This window comes from Kogia breviceps, chromosome 13, assembly GCF_026419965.1.
Source record: "Kogia breviceps isolate mKogBre1 chromosome 13, mKogBre1 haplotype 1, whole genome shotgun sequence".
NCBI classification, from domain to species: domain Eukaryota; kingdom Metazoa; phylum Chordata; class Mammalia; order Artiodactyla; family Physeteridae; genus Kogia; species Kogia breviceps.
Genome location: NC_081322.1, coordinates 50,539,148 through 50,565,508, shown reverse-complemented (window position 1 = coordinate 50,565,508; position 26,361 = coordinate 50,539,148). Strand labels below are relative to the sequence as shown.

General features: G+C 36.6%; 1 protein-coding gene across 1 annotated transcript in view; it reads left to right on the top strand.

Moving 5' to 3' along the window:
• MAN1A1 (mannosidase alpha class 1A member 1) overlaps positions 1–18,694 on the top strand; it is a 172,904-nt gene extending 154,210 nt beyond the window's left edge. Inside the window, exons 10-13 of the mRNA XM_059083869.2 lie at positions 5,997–6,216; positions 6,979–7,151; positions 17,591–17,706; positions 18,107–18,694. Coding sequence (XP_058939852.1) covers positions 5,997–6,216; positions 6,979–7,151; positions 17,591–17,706; positions 18,107–18,233 — 636 coding nt within the window. The 3' untranslated portion in view covers positions 18,234–18,694. The remainder of the gene's footprint in view (positions 1–5,996; positions 6,217–6,978; positions 7,152–17,590; positions 17,707–18,106) is intronic.
• Positions 18,695–26,361: the final 7,667 nt, after the last annotated feature.

The following is a 26,361-nucleotide window of genomic DNA, read 5'->3' as shown; positions in this document are numbered from 1 at the left end:
ATTACTGATTCAATTTTTTTACTGGTAATTAGTCTATTAATATTTTCTATTGTTATTTCCAATTCCATCTTACGAGATTATATATTTGTAGGAAATTTTTCATTTCTTCTAGGTTGTCCATTTTATTGGCATATAAATGTTCATAGTAATCTCTTATGATCCTTTTTATTTTCATGGCATCATTTTAACTTCTCCTCTTTCATTTCTGATTTATTTGGGCCCTCTCTTTTTTTCTTCATGAGTCTGGCTAAAGGTTTATCAATTTTGTTTATCTTTTCAAAGAACGAGATCTTAGTTTCTCTGATCTTTTCTATTGTTATTGTGGTTTTTTGGTCTCTATTTTATTTATTTCTGCTCTACTAACTTTGGGTTTTGTTTGTTCTTTTTCTGTTTCCTTTGGGTGGAAGTTTAGGTTGTTTATTTGAGATTTTTCTTGTCTCATGATGTAGGCTTGTATTGCTATAAACTTCCCTCTTAGAACTGCTTTTTCTGTGTCCCATAGATTTTAGATCAATGTGATTACATTTTCACTTGTCTCCAGGTATTTTTTTATTTCTTCTTTGATTTCTTCAGTGATCCACTGGTTGTTACTAGTGTATTGTTTAGCCTCCACATGTTTATGTTTTTTGCATTTTTTCTTGTAGTTTATTTATAGTCTCATAGCATTGTGGTGAGGAAAGTTGCTTGATACGATCTCAGTTTTCTTAAATTATCTATTTATTAAGTCCTTTTGGTCTAATGTGTCATTTAAGGTCAGTGTTTCCTTATTTTCTTTCTGGATGACCTGCCTATGATGTGAGTGGGGTGTTTAAGTCCCTTACTATTATTGTATTACTGTCAATTTCTCCCTTTATGTCTGTTAATATTTGCTTATGTATTTAAGTGGTCTTATGTTGGGATCATATATATTTACAATTATTATATCTTCATCTTGGATTGATCCCTTGATCATTATGTAATGACCTTTTTTGTTTCTTTTTACAGTCTTTGTTTCAATTCCATTTTGTCTGATATGGTATTGCTTCCAGATTTCTTTCCATTTCCATTTGCATGGAATAACCTTTTTTATCTATCAGTCTGTGTGCTTTTAGTTCTGAAATGAGTCTCTTGTAGGCAGCATATATATGGGTATTGATTTTTCATCCATTCAGCCACTCTATGTCTTTTGATAAGAGCATTTAGTCCATTTACACTTGAAACAATTATTATATGTATGTACTTTTTGCCATTTTGTTCATTGTTTTTGTAGTTCTTTTTTGTTTCTTTCTTATTCTTTTGCTCTCTTCCCTTGTGATTTGATTACAATCTTTAGCTTTATGTTGTGTTCCTTCCTCTTTTTTAAGTGTGTGTATCTATTATAGGTTTTTAGTTTGTAATTACCAAGAGGTTCATATTAAACATCATTCATATGTATATATGATTATTTTAAGTTGATGATCTCTTAAGCTTGAATACGTTCTAACCACTCTACATTTTTATTTCCCCCACCACATGTAATGTTTTTGATGTCATATTTTACATCTTTTTGTTTTGTGTATCTGTACTACTTATTATGGATATATACGATTTTACTACTTTTTTAACCTTCTTACTAGCTTTATGTGGTTGATCAACTACCTTTACTATCTGCTTGTCTTTACCAGTGATGTCTTTCCTCTCATAATTTTCATATTTCTAGTTGTGGCCTTTTCTTTTCTGCTTAGAGGAACCCCTTTAACATTTCTTATAAAGCCAGTTTAGTGGTGCTAAACTCTTTCAACTTTTGCTTGTTTGTAGAACTCTTTATCTCTCTTTCAAATCTGAATGATAACTTTGCTAAGAAGAGTATTCCTTGTTTTAGGCTTTTCCCTTTCATCACTTTAGATATATTGTGCCACTAATTTCTGGCCTGCAGTGTTTCTGCTGAGGAGATATCTGATAGTTTCATGAGAGTTTTCTTGTAGGTAACTAGTTGCCCTTCTCTTGCTGCTTTTAAGAGTTTTTAATTTTTACCATTTTAATTATTATGTGCCTTGGTGTGTCTTGTTTGGGACTTTCTTTGCTTCCTGGGCCTGGATGTTTGTTTATTTTCCCAGGTTAGGTAAGTTTTTAGCTATTGTTTCTTCAGATAAGTTCCCTGTCCCTCACTGTCCCTCTTCTCCTCCTTGGACCCTGTAATGCAAATGTTAGTATGCTTGATGTTGTGCCAGAGATCTCTTAGATTAACCTCATTTTTAAAATTTCTTTCTTTATCTCCTTTCTGTTCAACTTTGTGTGATTTCTACTACTCTGTCTTCCAGATCACTAATTCATTCCTCTATATCATCTAATGTACTGTTTATTCCTTCCAGTATATTTTTTTATTTCCGTTATTGTATTCTTCAGCTCTGTTTCTTCCTTGTATTTTCTAACTCTTTGCTGTTGAAATTCTCACTGTATTTATCCATTCTTCTCTTGAGTTCAGTGAGCATCTTTATGATCATTACCTTGAACTCTTTATCAGGTATATTGCTTATCTCTACTTTGTTTGGTTCTTTTTCTGAGGCTATGTCTTGTTCCTTCATTTGGATCATATTTCTCTGTCTCCCCCATTTCCCAATTCTCTATGTTTATTTCTATGTGATAGGTAGGTAATTTACATATCCTAATCTTAGAGAAGTGGCCTTATGTGGGAGATGTCCTGTTGGGCTCAGCCTCTTACATAGTTTAGATATGAAATTAGAATTTTTAAAAAAAAATAATTCATAGGGGAAAAAATGGATATTTGTAATTCCAGTGATGTTGCCATTGTTCTAAAATCAGTGTCCCTAAAAGGAATTCTGGGTGTTTTACAATAGAGCAACTTATTTGTTTAAATATAAATACAACTTGCACTGCTCTAGTTGACTGGATTTAATATTACATTGGTTCCCTCCAAGATCAGTAGTGAACTTCACTAAGTAGAGCAGACACAACTCTTTACTATTTCACATATAGGAGCCAGACACCTTAGGTAGAACATTGGCCTTCATTTCGCACAGCCTTTAAAGGACATGGTAAACATTAAAAGCAAACTAGGATATGGTCCATATGGCCTCTTCAGGTTTATTTTTCTTCATTCCTATGAGGTTTCAGGTTTTAAACCAGGGAGTTCTCCATATAGTATGGTTTCCATTATGTCATTTTTAATTACAGTCCTGGCAGACATTTAAATTATTCTAATTTTAAAGTGGCCCCCTAAGATTTTGATGTTCCAGGAAAGGCAACTTTAAAATACTCTTTGAAATACTTTTCCTCCAGTTTTGAGAACTATACCCACACAGCTTTTAGCATATTGTATTTAGACAAACCATTGACAGGAAAATCCATTAAGAGCAAATGAAGTCAAAGTGTTTCCTTTTTCTCTTAATAGTAAAAACACTTTCAATCCATTGTATGTTTTCAACATAGAAAACAAAGCTAGAACAGTTACACTTCTGATTTTAAGAAGTAGTCGTGTCTTACATAGTAAAGTTTCTTTGTATTGCTTGTACTTTAAAATATCATTATTATGAAAGAGAGGATCCCTTACAATATTGTTCCGGGCAGTTGAGTTACTGGAGATGTAGTCCATCAGTTTTAGCTTCCAGTGCATTTTGGAAATCATTTAATCCCAGAGTGGCATGTTTTATTTTGTTGTGTTAATAACGAAATACTTTGAGTTTTCAACTGGCTGTTATGGCCTTATCTGGAGGCCATACTAAGAATCCATAGTGGTGGATGCTCATGCTGCAAGAAAGTCCATTGGAGTGAATGATAACTGGGTAGGTGATACATTCGGCACTTAGGATTCTATAGGCACATCCAACTAATTTTTTTCAAATATAGAAGGATGAAATCACAAAATATACAATACTCTTTTTTCCTAATCAATTCTCTGTAGGCTTGACACAACATTTTTTAGAGCCACTAAAGACTGTTTTTTCCTCCTTTATATTTATTTACATTTTCCCATTGCCACACAAACATTGTTTTAAAAGTCTTGGAACTTCGTTGTAATTTATTTTGAGAGATAGCAACTTGGTCAGAATCATGCCAAAAATAATATAGTACTTTATTCAGGATCTGTAACAGGGTAATAATGTTTCTCTAATGCATGCTCAAAAGCTATTACTCTTGCCATGTAGAAAGAATAATTTCTTGGGTGATGAACAAGTATCTGCTTGAAGGACTTTACTGCAATTTGTGCTATGAGAAGTATAAATAGCTAAAATGTTCAGTTGCATTAAATAAGAATGAAATATTAATGTAATAACTAGACCATCAATAAAATTAGCTTAACCACAGTTAATGAGCACAGTAGTGCATTCATTTATTTCTTACCATCGTGGTTTCATTTGTTTTTTTCCAATAAAGGAAGGAGAGATTTTATCTACCTATGCATTCATTTTCATTCATTCTTCTGTATCACACATTTTGTCTGTATCTACTACAGGCATGCCTCGGAGATATTGTGGGTTCAGTTCCAGATCACTGCAATAAAGTGAATAACACAGTAGAGCAAGTCACATGAAATTTTTTGTTGCCCCATGAATATAAACTTAGTATTTACACTATACTCTAGGCTGTTTAATGTACAATAGCAGTGTCTAAAAAAACAGTGTACTTACCTTAGTTAAAAATTGCTAACCATCATCTGAGTCTTCATTGAGTTGTAATAGTAATGTTAAAGATCACTGATACAGATCACCATAACGAAATAACGAAAAACTTTGAAGTATTGCAGATTATCAAAATGTGACACCGAGACATGAAAAGAGCAAATGCTGTTGGAAAAACAGTGCTGATAGACTTGTTTGACACAGGGTCACTGCAAAACTTCAATTTGTGAAAAATGCAATATCTGCAAAGCACAGTAAAGCAAGGCTCAATAAAATGAGCTATGCCTGTATTCCCAAATGTGATTCCTGAAATCCTCTCTTTTTTCATGAAAGTATAACAGTTATAGACACAATCATAGCCCTTCTCCTTCCAAGAAGTAATTGTTTGTGTAGGGGAGCATTTCCTGTTAAAGTAATTAAAAATAGTAATGCCAAGCACTTACACTACAGTTTTGTTTTTTTTTTAAAAAAAGGGCTTATTTTATTTTGTTTATTCAAAAGAATATCAACAGTCCTGGGGCAGAAATAAAAGGTGTTTAACAAGCCACTTTTGTAAACATCATTTCTCCCAGATTTACAGACCTTTATTCTTTTTTTCAAAAAAATACTTATTCATTGTATATTAGCGTCCTTTTTAAAAGAATTATTAGGGAGGAATTTAATTCAAGTGTTACCACAGTGGAGATGTGATGATGATAAATGACCTTTATCAAGTGCTAATCACAGTACTGACTGCTTTATAAACAAAATGTTGCAGTTTTCTCAGTGGATACTACTATGCCCATTTTATGCATAAGGACACTGAGATTTAAGGGTACAGTAAGCAAATTACCCACAAAGTTTACAGATAGTAAGTGTCAGAGCTGGAATTTGAAGCCACGCAATCTGATTGACTCAAGAACAGCTCCTTTTTCCCACTCTGTTTTGCTACCCCTCCAAGCCTAAGAGAGAGAAAGGAGGGGTAATACCACCAGCCTGGATTTTATACACTAATATGGTCTGTTCACCATTCATGGTAGAGCCTGTGCTTTGTGTTGTTTCTCCATTTGTGAAAATGGAAACGCACTAAAGCAGATCTTACCACTATACCAGTGGCCTATCTTTGAAAAGGAAACAGCTTTTTCAGTATGAGGACTACATGTGTTTGGTCATGGAACCAAGCAGAACCTACTGGGCTAGCCCAACAGTGTTAATTCTTACTAACGAAACTAATAAGGCATAGACTAGAGGGCATATACAGAGAGCAATAACATGAAATTTCAGGTCGAATTGGATTTGTAGTAACAAACGCAAATCGTGAGTGATGTTTTATCTTTTTTTATTTTTTTAATGTTGTGGTGTTTTTGGTATAAATCTGAGAAGAGATTACAAAATGTTGAAAATAAGTATTATTTTCAGGCAATTGAGACTCACTTGATCCGGAAGTCACGTAATGGACTGACTTACATCGCAGAGTGGAAAGGGGGCCTCCTGGAACACAAGATGGGCCACCTGACCTGCTTTGCGGGAGGCATGTTTGCCCTCGGGGCAGATGACGCTCCTGAAGGCCTGACCCAACACTACCTTCAACTCGGGGCTGAAATTGCCCGTACCTGTCATGAATCTTACAATCGCACATGTGAGTACCTGTTACTCTTCATACACAATCTATGTGCTTTTTATTTCATTCAGTAAGGAACTTTGTCCATTTTGTCCATTTGTTGCCATCAAAAGAACATCCACCATGCCTGATGAAACTTGATGATCATGATTAATATCTTAAAGGAATTTGTATTTTTACTTTAAGAGGCATTACTCTTCTGTATAAAAATATTCACCTTTAGTTTACCAAGAAACAAAAATCCAGGCCATAAAGGGTTAAGTCTGTCTAACTTATTGGCCCTGCTTTAGGTACATAACATTGGGTGAGAGTCTCTGTCCCAGTACAAAAGAAACTTGGTATGTTATAAACCATTATTAATCTTCCCAGAATCTCCATGAAATATATGATGAGTCTTCGGCCTTCTTATAAAAATAAGAGTTTGATGTACGAATACTAAATAACCTTCATGACATAATGACTTAGAATTCTCAACCACTGATTTTCTAGCTCACTAATAAGGTGGTGCTTTGCACCTACCCAGTGGGTGCTCAGTAAATGGTGGTTAAATGAAAGAAAATGAGGGATCATTACCATTTTCTAAAATGGACTCTTTTTGATGAATAAATTATAAAGGTATATTGAATATTGCTTATTATACAGTGTTTATAATTATTCCTTAAAATGATTGTTTTGGCACCTCCCTCAAATGTTGTAAGGAACTTTCTAGTTTCATTTAAGTTATAGACACTAAACATTGTCTAGAACAATAACCCTTGTCCTCCATTGCATCTCCTTTAGTTGTGAAACTGGGACCAGAAGCTTTCAGATTCGATGGCGGTGTTGAAGCCATTGCTACGAGGCAAAATGAAAAATACTACATCCTACGGCCAGAAGTTGTTGAGACTTACATGTACATGTGGCGACTGACTCATGATCCAAAATACAGGAAATGGGCCTGGGAAGCTGTAGAGGTGACGTTTTAGTTTGCTTATGTTTCTTATAGAAAAATGTCTGTGGAAAAAATGTTCAGTGATACCTATAAATCTAACATATCAACTTTTCTATGATTTTTAAAGCTTAAAGTTTTGACCAGCCATCTTTCCATTCAAGACTGAGTGTTTTCAGTTAAGTCATCCTATATCCCTGGCTTCAGCTTTACTTTATGTAACAGTGATATAAATATACCTACTCTGGTGTTGAAGGAGAAATCTAGAAAAGCATATTATAAAATTAAGTTCTCATGACTCTAAAAAAGGTGATCGATTAATTCCACAAAGGATTACAGGCAACTTGGGAATAGTTACCCCAACCTGCTCTGTGTTTCAAGAAACCACTATGTGATTGCTTCTTTTAGTCTTTGGGCATGAAAATGATAAAATATGCTTTTAGTTAGAGTAAATTAGCTACTTAGAGCTAAATTTTAGAAAGTACCTATAGAAGAACTACTTTGTACAAGAATATTCCAACACTAGTCTCAGGATTCTCCGAATATCTATAAGCTTCCTATCTGTCCAGTGTGTTATTTGAATTGTCTTTGTCACTTCTTGGGTCTCTTCCTGCTGAATATGGTGTATCATCTTCCTAAACTAATCTGTTGAACACTTTGTGTGCTGAATGCCAGCAGAGGCGCCCTTCAAGATATGCATCAAACAACATCTAATTTTAAGAGCTATTATTCCAAAAGGAGTGAGGGAATTCAGGGGATTAGAACAAGCAAATGCTTTGATTACATTCTCTTATTGTCTAGCACTCTTTGTTAGAAAGTTAGCTGTCTTTTAAAACCATTAGGAATAACTTCTCTCGGGAAATCTAAAATGAATATTGCCTTTGTGTAAAATTTAACTGATATCTTAGGAAGCAATTGATGAATGTTGCTTATTACCCTCTTCATTTAATGTGTGTCTTATAACCAGTTGTCAATCATTTTAAGTAATAGCAGTTTTTTAGGCCTCTTTTTTTTGCATAATTTTCTAATTATGGTTAGTCAGTTGTAATTTCAGTTTCTTTAAGTTTATGTTTTTTCCTCTGAGAAAAGTATATTAAAATTGAGGTTCATCTAAGCCTTGGTGATTGGGAATTATTTTCGTCTTCAATAGGCCAGCAAAGAATTAAGGTTAATACTCACCTTGCAAATATCAGTTTAAATTGAAAATAATCAGTAATAACATATTTCATCAAATATAAAACACCATAATTGATAAGAAACACCATTTTATATACCATTAAGAAAGCACAACGCTACCAATTAAATTATGATATTGCCAATTTTAGAGACGTTGAAGTGTGAAAAATATATAACAGAATTGATCAAAAGTGGAAGAAGTAAGTAAATACTGTCATGTGGGCAGGAAGATTCCATTTGCTTGGTTCTTTGGGGAGGGTGCATTGTTTGTTTGTAGGGTAATAAGGTTGGTTTGATGTGTTAGGGTTTTTATCTATTAACCCCTTTCAGTGTAGCATATGATGTCAAATTGTTAACTTGTCACAACACAGGAATGCCCCTTGTTTTTACCAGTAGTATCAATAACTTCTGTTAGAACTTGAGGTGTAGTGGGGAGGGAGGAGTGCTAGGGGCTCTTGGCCTTTTGTAAAGCACGAAGATCACAGACTTAGAAGGTATGGCAGCCCTTTTTTTCCTTTTTGTGTCCCATCTCCTCAGCCCACCCTATGTCTCAGCTACGGCTGCAGTGGGCGGCACCCTGGCCTGCAGGCAGCATGACTGCCAGCGCCCAGTCTTGTCAGCTGTGCTGACTCAGAGCCCCTTCACAGGCAGCTGGCTGTGGTCTGGGAAGCGTGGGAGAGTATGCAGCACCAGGGGCAGCCCTCATCCAGTGAGGTTTTAGAGTGGATGGGTAACTATCCAGTCTTGCTCCTCTGAAGAATAATTCTGAGATGCATTCTAGATGGTTCCTTAGAGGGTTTCCAGCGGGAGCAAGCCCCCCCCCATGCACACACCAGTGATCTGCTCAATGTGTATTTCACTGGCCCTTCTCCCTTCCTTGTTTTACTCTCCCCACTCACTCGGTCACTTCCTGATATCACCCCCCCCCACAAATCTCCCTGCATCCAATCCTTGTCTCATGCTCTGTTTTTAGAGGAACTCTTGCCCAGAGGCTGAGAGCCCCGAGAACAGATTGTGGTGAAATGATGTTCTGATCAGACTACGCGGCCTGGTTACATAGCCACTTCCACTGTGGAAAAACTGTAAAACCAGGGCCTGTTACGTGGAGCCCAGGAGAGCTGCTTGTCCCCAGCTTCACATCCCTAAAGTCTTAAAATTTAGACTTGACGTGAAGGTTTTTCATTTTTTGAAGGTTAAAAATGCCTCTTCAGCATCTTCCCCATTTTTTCTTTTTAACTTACCAAAAGCCTCAAAAAATAAAAATAGCTAGGCCTCTCTAAACATCTGAAAGGCCCCTATCACTGTGCTAAGTGTGTCTTCATCTTGAGTTTTATTCTTTTTTTAAAAATCATCTTTATTGGAGTATAATTGCTTTACAATGTTGTGTTAGTTTCTGCTGTATAGCAAAGTGAATCAGCTATATGTATATATATATCCCCATATCTCCACCTTCTTGCATCTCCTTCCCATCCTCCTTATCCCACCCCTCTAGGTGGTCACAAAGTACAAAGCTGATCCCCCCGTGCCATGGAGTTGCTTCCCAGTAGCTATCTATTTTACATTTGGTAGTTTATATATGTCAATGCTACTCTCTCACTTCATCCCGGCTTACCCTTCCCCCTCGCAGTGTCCTCAAGTCCATTCTCTACATCTGCATCTTTATTCCTGTCCTGTCCCTAGGTTCTTCAGAACCATTTTTTTTTTTAGATTCCATACATGTGTAGTAGTATACGGTATCTGTTTTTCTCTTTCTGACTTACTTCACTCTGTATGACACACTCTAGGTCCATCCACCTCACTGCAAATACTTCAATTTCATTTCTTTTTATGGCTGAATAATATTCCATTGTATGTATGTGCCACATCTTCTTTATCCATTCATCTGTCAGTGGACATTTAGGTTGCTTCCATGTCCTGGCTATTGTAAATAGTGCTGCAGTGAACATTGTGGTACATGACTCTTTTTGAATTATGGTTTTCTCAGGGTATATGCCCAATAGTGGGATTGCTGGGTCATATGGTAGTTCTATTTTTAGTTTTTCAAGGAACCTCCATACTGTTCTCCATAGTGGCTGTATCAATTTACATTCCCACCAACAGTGCAAGAGTTCCCTTTTCTCACACCCTCTCCAGCATTTATTGTTTGTAGATTTTTTTGATGATGGCCATTCTGACCAGTGTGAGGTGATACCTCATTGTAGTTTTGATTTGCATTTCTCTAATGATTAATGTCGTTGAGCATCCTTTCATGTGTTTGTTGGCAATCTGTATATCTTCTTTGGAAAAATGTCTTTTTAGGTCTTCTGCCCACTTTGGGATTGGGTTGTTTGTTTTCTTGAAATTGAGCTGCATGAGCTGCTTGTATATTTTGGAGATTAATCCTTTGTCAGTTGCTTCGTTTGCAAATATTTTCTCTCATTCTAAGGGTTGTCTTCCTGTCTTCCTTATGGTTTCCTTTGCTGTGCAAAAGCTTTTAAGTTTCATTAGGTCCCATTTGTTTATTTTTGTTTTTATTTCCATTTCTCTAGGAGGTGGGTTTAAGAGAATCTTGCTGTGATTTATGTCAGAGAGTGTTCTGTCTATGTTTTCCTCTAAGAGTTTTATACTGTCTGGCCTTACATTTAGGTCATTAATCCATTTTGATTTTATTTTTGTGAATGGTGTTAAGGAGTGTTCTAATTTCATTCTTTTACATGTGGCTTTCCAGTTTTCACAGCACCACTTATAGAACAGGCTGTCTTTTCTCCATTGTATATTCTTGCCTCCTTTATCAAAAGTAAGGTGACCATATGTGCGTGGGTTTATCTCTGGGCTTTCTTTCCTGTTCCATTGATCTATATTTCTGTTTTTGTGCCAGTACCATACTGTCTTGATTACTGTAGCCTTGTAGTATAGTCTGAAGTCAGGGAGCCTGATTCCTCCAGCTCCGTTTTTCTTTCCCAAGATTGCTTTGGCTATTCAGGGTCTTTTGTGTTTCCATACAAATTTTGCAATTTTTTGTTATAGTTCTGTGAAAAATGCCATTGGTAGTCTGATAGGGATTGCCTTGAATCTGTAGATTGCTTTGGGTAGTATAGTCATTTTCACAATATTGATTCTTCCAATCCATAAACATGGTATATACATCTCTCCATCTGTTTGTATCATCTTTAATTTCTTTCATCAGTGTCTTCTTGTTTTCTGCATACAGGTCTTTTGTCTCCTTAGGTAGGTTTATTCCTAGGTTTTTTGTTGCAATGGTAAATGGGAGTGTTTCCTTAATTTCTCTTTCAAATTTTTCATCATTAGTGCATAGGAAGACAAGAGATTTCTGTGCATTAATTTTGTATCCTGCTGCTTTACCAAATTCATTGATTAGCTCTAGTATTTTTCTGGTGGCATCTTTAGGATTCTCTATGTATAGTATCATGTCATCTGCAAACAGTGAGTTTTACTTCTTCTTTTCCAATTTGGATTCCTTTTTTTTCTTTTTCTTCTCTGATTGCTGTGGCTAAAACTTCCAAAACTATGTTGAATAATAATAATAATAATAGTAAGAGTGGAAAACCTTGTCTTGTTCCTGATCTTAGTGGAAATTGTTTCAGTTTTTCACCATTGAGAACGATTCTGGCTGTGGGTTTGTCATATAAGGCCTTTATTATGTTGAGGAAAGTTCCCTGTATGCCTACTTTCTGCAGGGTTTTTATCATAAATGGGTGTTGAATTTTGTGGAAAGCTTTTTCTGCATCTATTGAGATGATCATATGGTTTTTCTCCTTCAGTTTGTTGATATGGTGTATCACGTTGATTGATTTGCATATATTGAAGAATCCTTGCATTACCTGGATAAAAACCAATTGATCTTGGTGTATGATCCTTTTAATGTGCTGTTGGATTCTGTTTGCTAGTATTCTGTTGAGGATTTTTGCATCTATGTTCATCAGTGATATTGCCCTATAGTTTTCTTTTTTTGTGACATCTTTCTCTGGTTTTGGTATCAGGGTGATGGTGGCCTCATAGAATGAGTTTGGGGTGTTCCTCCATCTGCTATCTTTTGGAAGAGTTTGAGAAGGATAGGTGTTAGCTCTTCTCTAAATGTTTGATAGAATTCGCCTGTGAAGCCATCTGGTCCTGGGCTTTTGTTTGTTGGAAGATTTTTAATCACAGTTTCAATTTCAGTGCTTGTGACTGGTCTGTTTATATTTTCTGTTTCTTCCTGGTTCAGTCTCAGAAGGTTGTGCTTTTCTAAGAATTTGTCCATTTCTTCCAGGTTGTCCATTTTATTGCTGTATAGTTGCTTGTAGTAACCTCTCATGATCCTTTGTATTTCTGCAGTGTCAGTTGTTACTTCTCCTTTTTCATTTCTAATTCTATTGATTTGAGTCTTCTCCCTTTTTTTCTTGATGAGTCTGGCTAATGGCTTATCAATTTTATTTATCTTCTCAAAGAACCAGCTTTTAGTTTTATTGATCTTTGCTATTGTTTCCTTCATTTCTTTTTCATTTATTTCTGATCTTATCTTTATGGTTTCTTTCCTCCTGCTAACTTTGGGGTTTTTTTGTTCTTCTTTCTCTAATTTCTTTAGGTGTAAGTTTAGGTTGTTTATTTGAGATTTTTTCTTGTTTCTTGAGGTAGGATTGTATTGCTATATACTTCCCTCTTAGAATTGCTTTTGCAAAACCCATAGGTTTTGGGTCGTTGTGTTTTCATTGTCATTTATTTCTAGGTATTTTTTGATTTCCTCTTTGATTTCTTCAGTGATCACTTCGTTATTAAGTAGTGTATTGTTTAGCCTCCATGTGTTTATATTTTTCACAGATCTTTTCCTGTAATTGATACCTAGTCTCATAGTGTTATGGTCAGAAAAGATACTTGATAGGATTTCAGTTTTCTTAAATTTACCCAGGATATGATCTATCCTGGAGAATGTTCCATGAGCACTTGATAAGAAAGTGTATTTTTTTGTTTTTGGATGGAATGTCCTATAAATGTCAATTAAGTCCATCTTGTTTACTGTGTCATTTAATACTTGTGTTTCCTTATTTATTTTCATTTTGGATGATCTATCCATTGGTGGAAGTGGGGTGTTAAAGTCCCCTACTATTATTGTGTTACTATCAATTTCCTGTTTTATGGCTGTTAGCGTTTGCCTTATGTATTGAGGTACTCCTATGTTGGGTGCATAAATATTTACAATTGTTATATCTTCTTCTTGGATTGACCCTTTCATCATTATGTAGTGTCCTTCTTTGTCTCTTGCAATAGTCTTTATTTTAAAGTCAATTTTGTCTGATATGAAAATAGCTACTCCAGCTTTCTTTTGATTTCCATTTGCATAGAATATCTTTTTCCATGCCCTCACTTTCAGTCTGTATGTGTCCCTAGGTCTGAAGTGGGTCTCTTGTAGACAGCATATATACGGGTCTTGTTTTTGTATCCCTTCAGCCAGTCTGTATCTTTTGGTTGGAGCATTTAATCCATTTACATTTAAGGTAGTTATCAATATGTATGTTCCTATTACCATCTTCTTTATTGCTTGGGGTTTGTTTTTGTAGGTCTTTTCCTTCTCTTGTGTTTCTTGCATAGAGAAGTTCCTTTAGCATTTCTTGTAAAGCTGGTTTGGTGGTGCTGAATTCTCTTAACTTTTGATTGTCTGTAAAGGTTTTAATTTCTCCGTGGAATCTGAATGAGATCCTGGGTGGGTAGAGTACTCTTGGTCATCGGTTTTTCCCTTTCATCACTTTAAATATGTCCTGCCACACCCTTCTTGCTTGCAGAGTTTCTGCTGAAAAATCAGCTGTTAACCTTATGGGGATTCCCTTGTGTGTTTTTTGTTGCTTTTCCCTTGCTGCTTTTAATATTTTTTCATTGTATTTAATTTTTGATAGTTTGATTAATATGTGTCTTTGCATGTTTCTCCTTGGATTTATCCTTTATGGGACTCTCTGTGCTTCCTGGAGTTGATTGACTATTTCCTTTCCCATATTAGGGAAGTTTTCAACTATAATCTCGTCAAATATTTTCTCAGTCCCTTTCTTTTTCTCTTCTTCTGGGACCCCTATAATTCGAATGTTGTTGTGTTTAATGTTGTCCCAGAGGTCTCTGAGACTGTCCTCAATGCTTTTGTCTTTATTCTGCTCTGCAATAGTTATTTCCACAATTTTATCTTCCAGGTCACTTATCCATTCTTCTGCCTCAGTTATTGTGCTATTGATTCCTTCTAGAGAATTTTTAATTTCATTTTTGTGTTGTTCATCATTGTTTGTCGGCTCTTTATTTCTTCTAGGCCCTTGTTAAACATTTCTTGTATTTTCTCCATTCTGTTTCCAAGATTTTGGATCATCTTTACTATCATTACTCTGAATTCTTTTTCAGGTAGACTGTCCATGTCCTCTTCATTTGTTTGGTCTGGTGGGTTTTTACCTTGCTCCTTCATCTGCTGCATATTTCTCTTTCTTCCTGTTTTGCTTAACTTGCTGCATTTAGGGTCTCCTTTTCGCAGGCTGCATTTTCGTAGTTCCTGGTGTTTTTGGTGTCTGCCCCCAGTGGGTAAGGTTGGTTCAGTGGGTTGTGTAGGCTTCCTGGTAGAGGGGACTGGCACCTGTGTTCTGGTGGGTGGGGCTGGGTCTTGTCTTTCTGGTAGGCAGGGCTGCATCCGGTGGTGTGTTTTGGGGTGTCTGTGACCTTATTATGATTTTAGGCAGCCTCTCTGCTAATGGGTGGGTTTGTGTTCCTCTCTTGCTAGTTGTTTGGCATGGGGCATCCAGCACTGGATCTTGCTGGCCGTTGGGTAGAGCTGGGTCTTAGCATTGAGATGGAGATCTCTGGGAGAGCTCTCGCCAATTGAAAGTATGTGGGGCCTGGAGGTCTCTGGTGGTCCAGTGTCCTGAACTTGTCTCTCCCACCTCAGAGGCTCAGGCCTGACACCCAGCCAGAGCACCAAGACCCTGTTAGCCACATGGCTCAGAAGAAAAGGGAGGAAAAAAAGAAAGAAAAAAGTAATAATAATAAATTAAAGAAAATAACATAATTAAAATTTTAAAATTAAGTAAAAAAAAAAAAAAAGAGAGCGCAACCAAGCCAATAAACAAATCCACCAATGATAACAAGCACTAAAAACTATACTAAGGGGCTTCCCTGTTGGTGCAGTGGTTGAGAATCCGCCTGCCAATGCAGGGGATATGGGTTCATGCCCCGGTCTGGGAAGATCCCACATGCTGCGGAGCGGCTGGGCCCGTGAGCCATGGCCACTGAGCCTGTGCGTCCGGAGCCTGTGCTCCGCAAAGGGAGAGGCCACAGCAGTGACAGGCCTGCGTACCGTTAAAGAAAAAAAAAAAAAAAAGAAGGAACAGAAAAATATAATAGGAGCTGAAAGTTCCTTTTTTCAGGCTTTTCCCCCACTTAGCTCTTTGTCTGAAAGTAAGAATATAATCGAAGCTTTTTTTTAAGTTAATTATTCTTATATTCCCCGGGGCTTTTGAACAGTACCAAACCAGGAGATGGGTGTTTTTTATTCACATAGCTGCCAGTTAGATTTTCTTTCACCTGGTAATTAAATGCTTCTCCTCTGGGCCCCCTGCTCTCTCCCTTCTGCCCTCCAGCCCTAGGGTGCAGAATCAATATCCTCATTATCAGTGTCTGCAGATGGAAGCTGAGCACTCAGCACCACATTCCTGCTCCCTGCCTTTGCCTTCCTTCTCACGTTTTCTGGGCTCTGCATGCTTAGAGCCGTGCTTTCCTCCAAAGCCCTTTTCTAGCCAATGAAGATTTTTCTCAACTAACATAGCAAGATCTATGCCATATCTTCTTGGTAGTTGAGCTAAATGGGAGGAAAATATGATGTAATTATGCACATTAAAAAAGAGGAACAGGGGCTTCGCTGGTGGCGCAGTGGTTGGGAGTCCGCCTGCCAATACAGGGGACACGGGTTCGTATCCCGGTCCATGAGCCATGGCCGCTGGGCCTGCACGTCCGGAGCCTGTGCTCCACAATGGGAAAGACCACAGCAGTGAGAGGCCCGCGTACCACAAAAAAAAAAAAAAAAAAAAAAAAAAAAAAAAATAGAGGAACAGGGTTGTGATCTGTAAAAGAAAACTGAAAAATAAATGAATAATGACATGAGAACCTAAGAGTAACATTTTTTCATGTTTCCTATGTTTTCTTTATCTCATTAAAAATTTTAAGGGGCTTAGGCTTACACTTTATTATTTTTGTCCACATTCTATGAATTAGAACCAGATTTCCAATGACAGTTTGTATACAGTGGAAATCTTTATTTGACCATATAGTTATTAGAATTAATAGGATGTGGTGAATAGAAAATAACTTTCCTGGAGATGACTATGCCTGGTAACCAGCAAAGCAAACCGATGTAATTTCCAAATACAAAGAGCAGTCAGGTTAGCAGCAGCTGACAGAATGGAAGGCAAGTTATTTTAGGTGTTACCTAAATTTTTGTTCCCACACTGCCCAACCCATGTCTTTTCCCGTCTCTGACTGTAGTACTCATTGTAGTCAGGCAGCTATAGAAATGTAGGCTCATTTCTCTCTTGGTAGTTACAAGTGGTTTCATCCCATCTTTCTTCCACCTCAGACTAAAGAAAAGAAAAATGTATTTCAGAAATAGATACCAGCCATGTTTTTTTCACTGCTTTCCATTTTCTCTTTTATATCTGTCAGTCACCAGTATCACTCAATACTCCACAATCAATTATTTTTAAATAAGATATTCTGATGATAGTAGCAGCTGTTTTTGGTCCAGTACACTTTCTCAACCAGCGGTTTAGAATCCCAGTTGACATGAACAATCCCTCTAGACTAGGGGTCAGCAAACTTTTTCTGTAAGGGCCAGAGAGAATTAGGCTTGGGGGCCCTATGCATTTACTCAACTCTGCCATTGTCGTGAAAAAACGGCCACACACAATATGTAAACAAGTGAGTGTGGCTGTGGTTCGATAATACTTTACTTACAAAAACAAAAGGCAGGCTGGATATAGCTTGTGGTCTGTAGTTTGATGCATCCTGCTCTAGACCATAAAAAGAAATGGTAAAAATCACTGAAATTCCAGAACTAAATGTAGAAGTGTTTCCAATTAGATGACATATACCGTCCATATGCCCTTTAACTTTTCATACTTTATTTGCATTTACATGTTATGGTTTTAAAAATTTTCACCTGAAACTATTGCAATCATCTATCATTCCATTTGAATCCTTGTTTTATTTAAATGTGACAATCTAATGGTAAAAATTTGTGACAGTCAGTTTACTGGAATGTGACCATTTTTTTCCCTCCTCTTTGTGATTTAGGCCTTGGAGAAACACTGCAGAGTGAAAGGAGGCTATTCAGGCCTCAGGGATGTTTACTTCCATAAGGAGAGCTATGATGATGTGCAGCAGAGTTTCTTCCTGGCAGAAACACTAAAGTAAGTAAAAATTATTCTGGATGTTTGTGACTAAGATACCTGAAGAGACCTTCTTTCTAGATGTCTTTATCATGAACACATTTAAATAACATCAAGCATGACTGCTTCCGAATGCCAGTCTACATGCATGGCAGTAATTGCAGGTGTGTTTTCATCATCATGTAAGTTTGACGACTTGGGACTGCTTTGTATGGTTCTCGTACACGGGGACCAAAGCACAGAGCAGCGTCTTTCTTCGGCATTAATGAGTATACCCCTTAAGGTTTTGCTATACTTGACGGTTGTCCATGATTCTCCATAAGACGAATGGAGACGTTGATGTGTTTTTTTTCTGTCTCTTTGTGGTTTCACTGGCTGACAGGGTCTCTCAGGCCTCACATACCCATGTTTCTCTCTCCAGATATTTGTACTTAATATTTTCTGATGACGATCTACTTCCACTGGAACACTGGATCTTCAATACTGAGGCACATCTTCTCCCTGTACTCTCTAGGAATATAAAGAAAGTTGAAGTCCATGAGAAATAAAAAGACATTTTATATTTTACTCTCCTCCATTCCCTTCACTGCATACCTTAATCATTCTTTTTCTGGTGATCAGGCATATGATGAATTTTTATTAATAGGTCTGTGATTATTCTAAGTTTTAAAATTGTTTTGCAGTCTTTTATGTTTATTATCATAGGCATAGATGGACCTAAATTCCTTATTGTAGGCTTTATTATTCATTCAGTGAATCACATGGTTTTTTGTTTGTTTGTTTTAAGTAATCTTTTATCTCTGGAGTTCATGAAGGTATAGTATCATTTTTATTAAACTGAATAGAATGGTATACCTGCCAATGACCTCTTAACTACAATTTTGATTTGACTGCAAAACTTGTTCCTCCTCTATGAGGAGATGATGTCTGCTTTAAGCTGTAATGTTTTGCCATGTTGCAAAAAGCCATAATAATAAATTAAATAATAAAAAAGCTTTTTCCTTTTCAATTTCGTGTTAATCTGGTTTGTCTATCCACCAGAGACAGATCTTATAACTGTGACAAGCCTCCTTATGCAGGTCTATCATTATTTGATAGAATGTCTCCTAAAATACTTTACTCACATTTTAATTCAAATTAGAATGTCATCCCAAGAGGATCATCTCCTCTTGACCTCATTTCATTGGATCCATGGTATATTTTTGTGGGTTACTTATATTAGTGTTTCCTAATTTGGGAATTAGTTCTCAGGGTTTACTTTAAATGCCCTGTGTCATCTCTGGATCATGTACTGGTTAATTTCTTCCATTCTGTACCACACAGTGAAGTGAGCTTTCCAGTTTTTCAGAGCTCTGCTGTTACCGAATTATATTTTTTAAAGAGAAATTGTATAACTTTTAGTGTGTTAGCTTTTGCTTTTATCTGAATATATGAAGAAATTGGGGCTCTCTCTGAAGAGAGGGTGAGTATTTCATATGGTTTTTGTTTGCATTTCTTCTTTAATTTTTTTTTTCTCGAAAAAAAGAAACCGTTACATTTCGTTCAGGTTTTTCAGATTTGAAAAGAGCCCTTTCTCAAATGTAGTAAATTATTTCATTTCAGTTTATGAAAGCAGGATTTAACTCTGAAAGAATTTTTGCCAATGTATCTATTCATGGTCAATTGAGGAAAATCTAATAAACTTTTAGGCCAAATTAGGATATAGTGTATTTTGTCTGGTTAAATTCAACATAGTGATTTCTGCTTAGAAGTATTATATAGGAATGGACACTCCCAATCCCTTACAATCCTGTAGCAGATCAAAATAATTATGATTATATGACTCTTCAAAGCATTTTTTGAGATATGAATGGTTTTCCCAAAAATAGATCTGGTGACACCTTGTGTTTTCTTATCATATTTGTTCATGTTTTATATATATTCCCATGAAAGGGCTAATATGATGATGCATATACTGAGGTACAAAGATTTTGACCACCTGCATTTTCAACTACAGTGGTCAAATAGATCAGTGCAACCCCATGGATTAGGCTGAAGCATGTGAAATTGAGGCATTTCTAGTTTAAAGATCGTTCAGTATCAGCAATTTCATGTGATTCAACCTAATATTTTTTAAGACAATTATTTTCTTAGATCTCATTAGACTTAGTTGTTTTAGCTATTTAAGCTTTTGAAAGTGTTTCAAAAGATTTCCTTTGTCTGAAAGGACCACCTTGTGTGACCTGCCCTTTTTTTCAATATTATTCATTCAAACAATAAAATTAGTAAGTGAAAAAGATCCCTTAGTACGTCATGGTTGCTATTCCCAGGACTTAAAGGCAAAATATAGAAGATTCTTGTTAAAATTGGGCCATATGCGGGGCTTCCCTGGTGGCGCAGTGGTTGAGAATCCGCCTGCCGATGCAGGGGATACGGGTTCGTGCCCCGGTCCGGGAAGATCCCACATGCCGCGGAGCGGCTGGGCCCGTGAGCCATGGCCGCTGAGCCTGCGTGTCCGGAGCCTGTGCCCCGCAACGGGAGAGGCCACAACAGTGAGAGGCCCGCGTACCACGAAAAAAAAAAAAAAAAAAAAATTGGGCCATATGTATTTAGATTATAATTTTCACATGAATGTCCTTGGACTAGCAATTTAAACTAATTTATTTTCTTTGCTTTACAATCTGATTTGAAAGAGCACAAGCTGATAGGTATTTCTACAGCAGATAGTATATTAAAATCAGGTTGTATGTATACACTGCACTATGACGTACCTTTTGTATTCTGGAATAAATAGGCAAGAAGATTGTACTGCGTGTTGCTCAGCCAGTGGCAAGAACAAAGTTATTTCAATTCTAGAACTTGGATATTTTAACAAAACCCAAAACACCAAAAATGTAAACAAGATAAGAGATTAATATTATGGTGACGTAATTTAATTAAAGTTATATTTTGCATTAATTATTTTAAACAACTGAAGTCCTTACGTAAATGCTGTCTTTCATTCATTTTCAGCAAACACTGTGCAATTAAGTTTACATATGTTTTCACATCCCAAAAGATGAATAATTAAAATAGCACTTAATTTTGTGTTTCTGCATATGTTTTGGGATACGTCGTGCAATTAATATTACACATATAAGTTATATGGCAGTTTACAGAACTCAGTGATGTTTGTCATAACGCCTTCATATGTACTACTAGTTCTTTCCATTGATTGTTTTTGATTTGTACTTAAATCCATTCTGTCATTTCCAACTTTATATAAATCTCTAATGTTATGGGAAATGATAGATCGACACATAATTTTTAAAAACTATATTTGTAAAATTTCTCTATTGTAAATAAAGCCTTTTAATATATCTCTTCATTTGTTTTATATTTCCTTTTAAGGAAGCTTTTGAATATGTTGGGATGAGTGTGTACAATTGCAAATGGAAATATTAGATCCTAACAGTGATTCCGTACCACACCCGGAGTATTGTGACAAGGAAATATTTCCCATTAAAAACTTTAAATTGAAAATAATGTTGCATAACCACCTTTAGTTAATCAAACAGTTTTATTAAGAATCTAACATATGGTGAACACCAGGGCAGGTAGGGTAGAGGCAGGGAGTTGGCGTTAGAAATAACATAGAGTATGGTCCTTGCTCTTAAGTTTACAGTCCAATCGAGGAGATCAAACTCCCCCCACCACCACCACTGAAACAAAACAAAACAGCATTTCGTTGTGTTAAATGAGAAGTTAATTCTGCTGTAGATGGTCAGGTGGGCAGGAGGTCACTAGGATTTGAGCGGTCAAAGAGGCTTAGTAGAAAAGAGACAACTTAAGCTACAAGAGAGCCTACAATATTTTTTTTAAAGCATAGGTTTTTCAAATTCAGGTGGTACTTTTAAAAATGTTTCAGACATTTGGATTGCTGTTCTCTCTCCCTGGAACTCTCTTTCCTAGATGTTTTTCTGGCTCATTCCTCACCTTATTCAGGCCTCTGCTCAGTTGGCACCTTATCAGAGTGGCTTTCTTGACAAATCAATATAAAATTCCCCATCACCCTTTGCCCCTGACTCTATTTTACTTTCTATTTAACATTTGTTGTATAACATATACATTTCCTTAAGTGTCTGTTGTATGTCTAACCTCTTAGAATTTAAGCCCCATGCAAACAGAAAGTTACATTATTGGGGCTTTCTCTCCTTGCCATGTCCAGTGCCTAGAGTGGCATCTCACACTTGGTAGTACACAGTGAATGTTTGGTTAACAGATGAATGAATGAATGAGATTCTACCTTATATTCATAGGCTCTGCTACAGCTATTTGCAAATGTCTTAAAAGCAGTACATTTTAAAAAAATATTAAGTACCAGTATTACATAACATGCTGTTGTTTTAAGTAAATAATCATAAGAATGGGTAATTTTTTTATTGCTACCTATAGTAGTTTTAGGGAAATATAGAGTAAATTAGTATTTATGACTGGAATCAACCCTCAACCAACAGATTTTTTTTTTTACACCATTTATATCATTAAGGTACCATGTATGACCTTGTGTAAAATACACACCAAAAAAATTAAGTCATGCTTTCTTTAATACTGAGTTGTTTCAGTGTTTCTATTTGAATAGCCTACTATTGTTTTCTGTAACTTAATCTCACAGTCCCTATGTCATACAAAAAAAAAACTATTTCAGTAGCATGAAGCAAAGAAATTGGTTTTTCACTTAACTTTTAGTTAGTCAAATGGGAACCTTCTGAATTCAATTATTTGTAACACAAATGATGTTGATTGTGTTTACTCTGTCGGTGACAGGATTATTTTAAAAGATTCTAAGCATGATTTTTATTCATACTAATTGTCAACCATCCACACAGTGACGGCAGCTTGGCAATCAATACATCTAATTTCTGATAATTATATGTAGACAGTTGCTTAAATTTTTAGGAAAACAATATAGATCTTTTTTAACTTAAGCACAGAGTTCATTATCTAATTGTCCTTCTAGCTCCTTAGGTTGGGGCTGAGAGGAAATCATATTTCATCTTTTTAACTGATTTAATGACCCGAAGACTGATCTCTGTTTTTTCCTAGCTCATTCCGTCTACACTGGCCAAAACATGAGTCATAATCTTTACAAAATATTTGCCAGGCATCAGATATGCGTATAAACTGTTAGAACAACATAGGAGTCTAGACAGCATTTGGTCCAACTCTCTTATTTTAAATATGAGGAAACTGGGAAATTTTCCCAAGGTCAGGAACTCTTTTCTGTCCTGGCTCTGTGCTACCAGACACAGGGATTTGGTAAGACTTATTCTCGTAAGAAAGAACAATATATGAGAGCGTATGTTACATCCAACCAGCCACTCCAACATAAAGGTGTATACTCAGAGTTCACCCTTGGAAATTGGTCTAAGGCTGTATTTCTCAAGGTGTGGGCTACAGTTCACCTGTTTCAGAACCTCTTGTAGGTCTTGCTAAAATGCAGATTCCAGAGCATTACCCTAAATTAAGCAAATCAAAATTGGGGGGTGACCTGGAATATCCATGTTTAATGAGCTCTTTCTGTTGTTCCTATGCATACTAAAGTCAAGAGCCACAATTTTAAGTTATAGGTAGGTGGAAGTCCTGAGATGGCAGAAGAAATCGTGAATTAATTAGCAAGTCATGACAAGCATATGTACCTTTTTCTGAATTTTTATTTCTACTTTAAGGTTTAAGCACAACAACAACTTGAAACATAATTTGGATCATTTTGGAAAACACAGATTCATCCTTTCACAAAAGCATTTCTGAACAGTAAGCCATACACCTAAATCTTTAAGAAACAGATTTACATTGGATTTTTAAACAACTCTTTCTTACTGAGGTAATCTTAAAAGTATTAACTTCAATCACTCCTTTGTTTCATTTGCTTTCTTCTCCCAATAGCTGCTTTTAAAGTCAGTTCTTAAATTGTTTCTTCCTGTTGAATTTTAACATGACTGTCACTTGCACAGACTACACGGAATTCCTGGTTTGGCCACGTGCCACGTAACTATATAAGATGTTCTTGGAAATGACCTCTGAAAAGGACCTTCATTTCCACCCACACCCACCTACGCCCCCCCACCCCTGCCGCATTTTTACATTCATTGCAATGCTAATCACCAAAGATTTTTTGAGTTATGATCGCTTTGAATCTCCTTAAGACATGCCGTTACTTACTAATAAATTAACGTAATTTTGTGTTACAGATTCATTTGATTCCCCCAGCGAATGCAAATTACCATGAAAGCTTAGAGAACAGTCATAGATGCATAGCAGCTTTTCCGCATCCTGGGATATTTTGGCCTTAGGCTATGAACACATATTAATTCATAATTCTGCAAAAAGGGCCATAAAATGTACTGATTTTCAAATAGCATTTTCCAGAAAATGACTAACACCTGAGAGCTCTTGGTTTTGTTTGTTTTATTTTGTTCTGTTTTTTAACTCTTTTAGGAGAAATACGTGATGATTCTCATTCACAGAATCTTTAAGAACTTTGTTCCTTTCAATTTTTATAGTTGTTGGTGGAAAGTAGAAACACATAGCTTTGAATCACTGCTTAGAACCAGGATGGGAGGTCACCATATCAACTTCTTAAGGCAAGCACAGTGCTATTGGTCCCATTTCATGGACATGACAGCTTTGGCTTCTTGGGACCCAAGGCCTCTATTTAGTAAGTGACAGAAGGAGAAGCAGACCAAGTCTCTTCCTTCTTTGTGCAAAACCCCATCACCACCCTGCCAGTCAATACAATACTTTAACCTCACTAGTTAAATAAATCCTAAGTAAATTTCACTGCTATCTGCTATTTCCAGATTTATAACTTTGTGACTTAATGTAGTCTTAGCGAGGAGCTGCAATATTTTATATGTTTTAAATGCCACCATTAAAATAAAATCCCTCTAGTCTCTATATGATGCAGTAGAGAAGGGGTGGGAAGTAGGTATAGTTGGGCCAAAGGGAAGCAGACTTCACTGAGAAGACAGCTGAGTTCCAAACGTGGCTCTATTATTAACTTCCTGCGTGATTTGGAACAAGCACTTGAAGTCTTTACGTCTCAGTTTCCTCATCTGTAAAATGAGAGGAGTGATCAGCCCAGGTGGGTCAGCTAGGCTATGCCTTCAGTGTCATCTGTTGTGGATGCTGGAGCAGGAAACAGCAGTACACAAGCCAGGAATGTTCCATCCATGGACTAGAGGCCACCACGCCCAAATTACAAGAAATCAAAACCTTCATTTTCTCATCTGTAAAATGGGAATAATAACACCTACATCGTGAGGACTAAAATAACTAATATATGTACATGTTCTTAGCTCTATACCTGGCAGGATTATGCCTTCAATCCCTGAATCCCAGCCCCTATTTCTAGCTCTGTAAGAAAGAGCTAGAAAGAATCATCTCTCCTATACCTTGGGAAGCCTCCAGCTTGTTTTGTTATGAGAACACATTTGCTATTATTTTGCTTGCCATTTCCAAATACCCTAGGCTTTTTTGGATGCTGTCCTTCAGTCAGACTGCTTCAAACACATATTATTGCTCATCTTCCAATGTCAGAGTTTAGCTCTTATTTTCTGACATGAGAACAGAAATATCAGTTCTTTCTTCACACTAGTATGATGCAGTAATTGAAGACTTTTCCACATATTTTTTTTTATTGAAGAACAAGAGGTTTTCTTTTAACATTTGTAGAAGAAAAGAAATAGGGTTCAACCCACCTGATTGCTGCTCTGGTAAGAGCATTATAATCAATTGTGTCATTGATATATTCAAATAATCCCATGAAAATAAAACAGTGACTGCAAGTTAAGAACTGCTTTTAAAATTGAAGTATAGTTTTGTTTTCATCCCAGAGTAGCTTTGGAAACCAACAAATTCCATTTTATGAACTAGGAAAGATTGATGAAATAACTTCTGAGGGAGCCAGTATTGCTTCCAAAATCCGCTTACATGTTTGAAAAGCACTTATAGTGACTTAAAATAATCATATCCAAAGAAGAATGCGTAAAGTGGTTTTGATTGAGAGTCCCCTTACCTGTCCCCCTCCTCCAAAACAAACCAACCCTTAGTTTCCACAGCAGTGGAGACGCATTAGGTGAGAGTGACACTTGCCTTTTCTTCTGGTACTTCCCACCCCCGCCCCCGCCCCCGCCCCCAGTGACAGAAGACCGTTCACTCCTGAAGAGGGCCTTGCAGTTCTGCGCTAGATTCTGCCTGACAAAGTCACACAGTTCCCCTCCCTCCCGCAGCCACACCCTTGCTAACTTACACTTTTCTGTACTCTACCTGAAATGGCCCTCCCTGTCTGTCTTCTACTCTTCTTGAAAAATGTCTACTCTTCCTTTAAGTCTCAGTTTACATGTTTGTGACCTGTCTGCCTCTCTCTTCCCCCAGTTTGTTCTTGCTTCTTCTGACTCTCCGAAGGACTTTATGCAAACTCCTATCCACATGCATCACACTCCAGTGTCATTATTTGTTTACTCATTCATTCATTCCACGAATGTTTATTAAGCACCCAGAGTGTATCAGACACTCTCCTAGGTCCTAGGGATTCAGCAGAGAGCAAGTTACACTTGCTTCTTGTCTGCACAGAGCTAAAGACTAGAAAAAGGGCAAATATGCAAAAATACATAAAATTTTAAAAGGAAGGTGCCATGGCTTATTAATTAATATAAG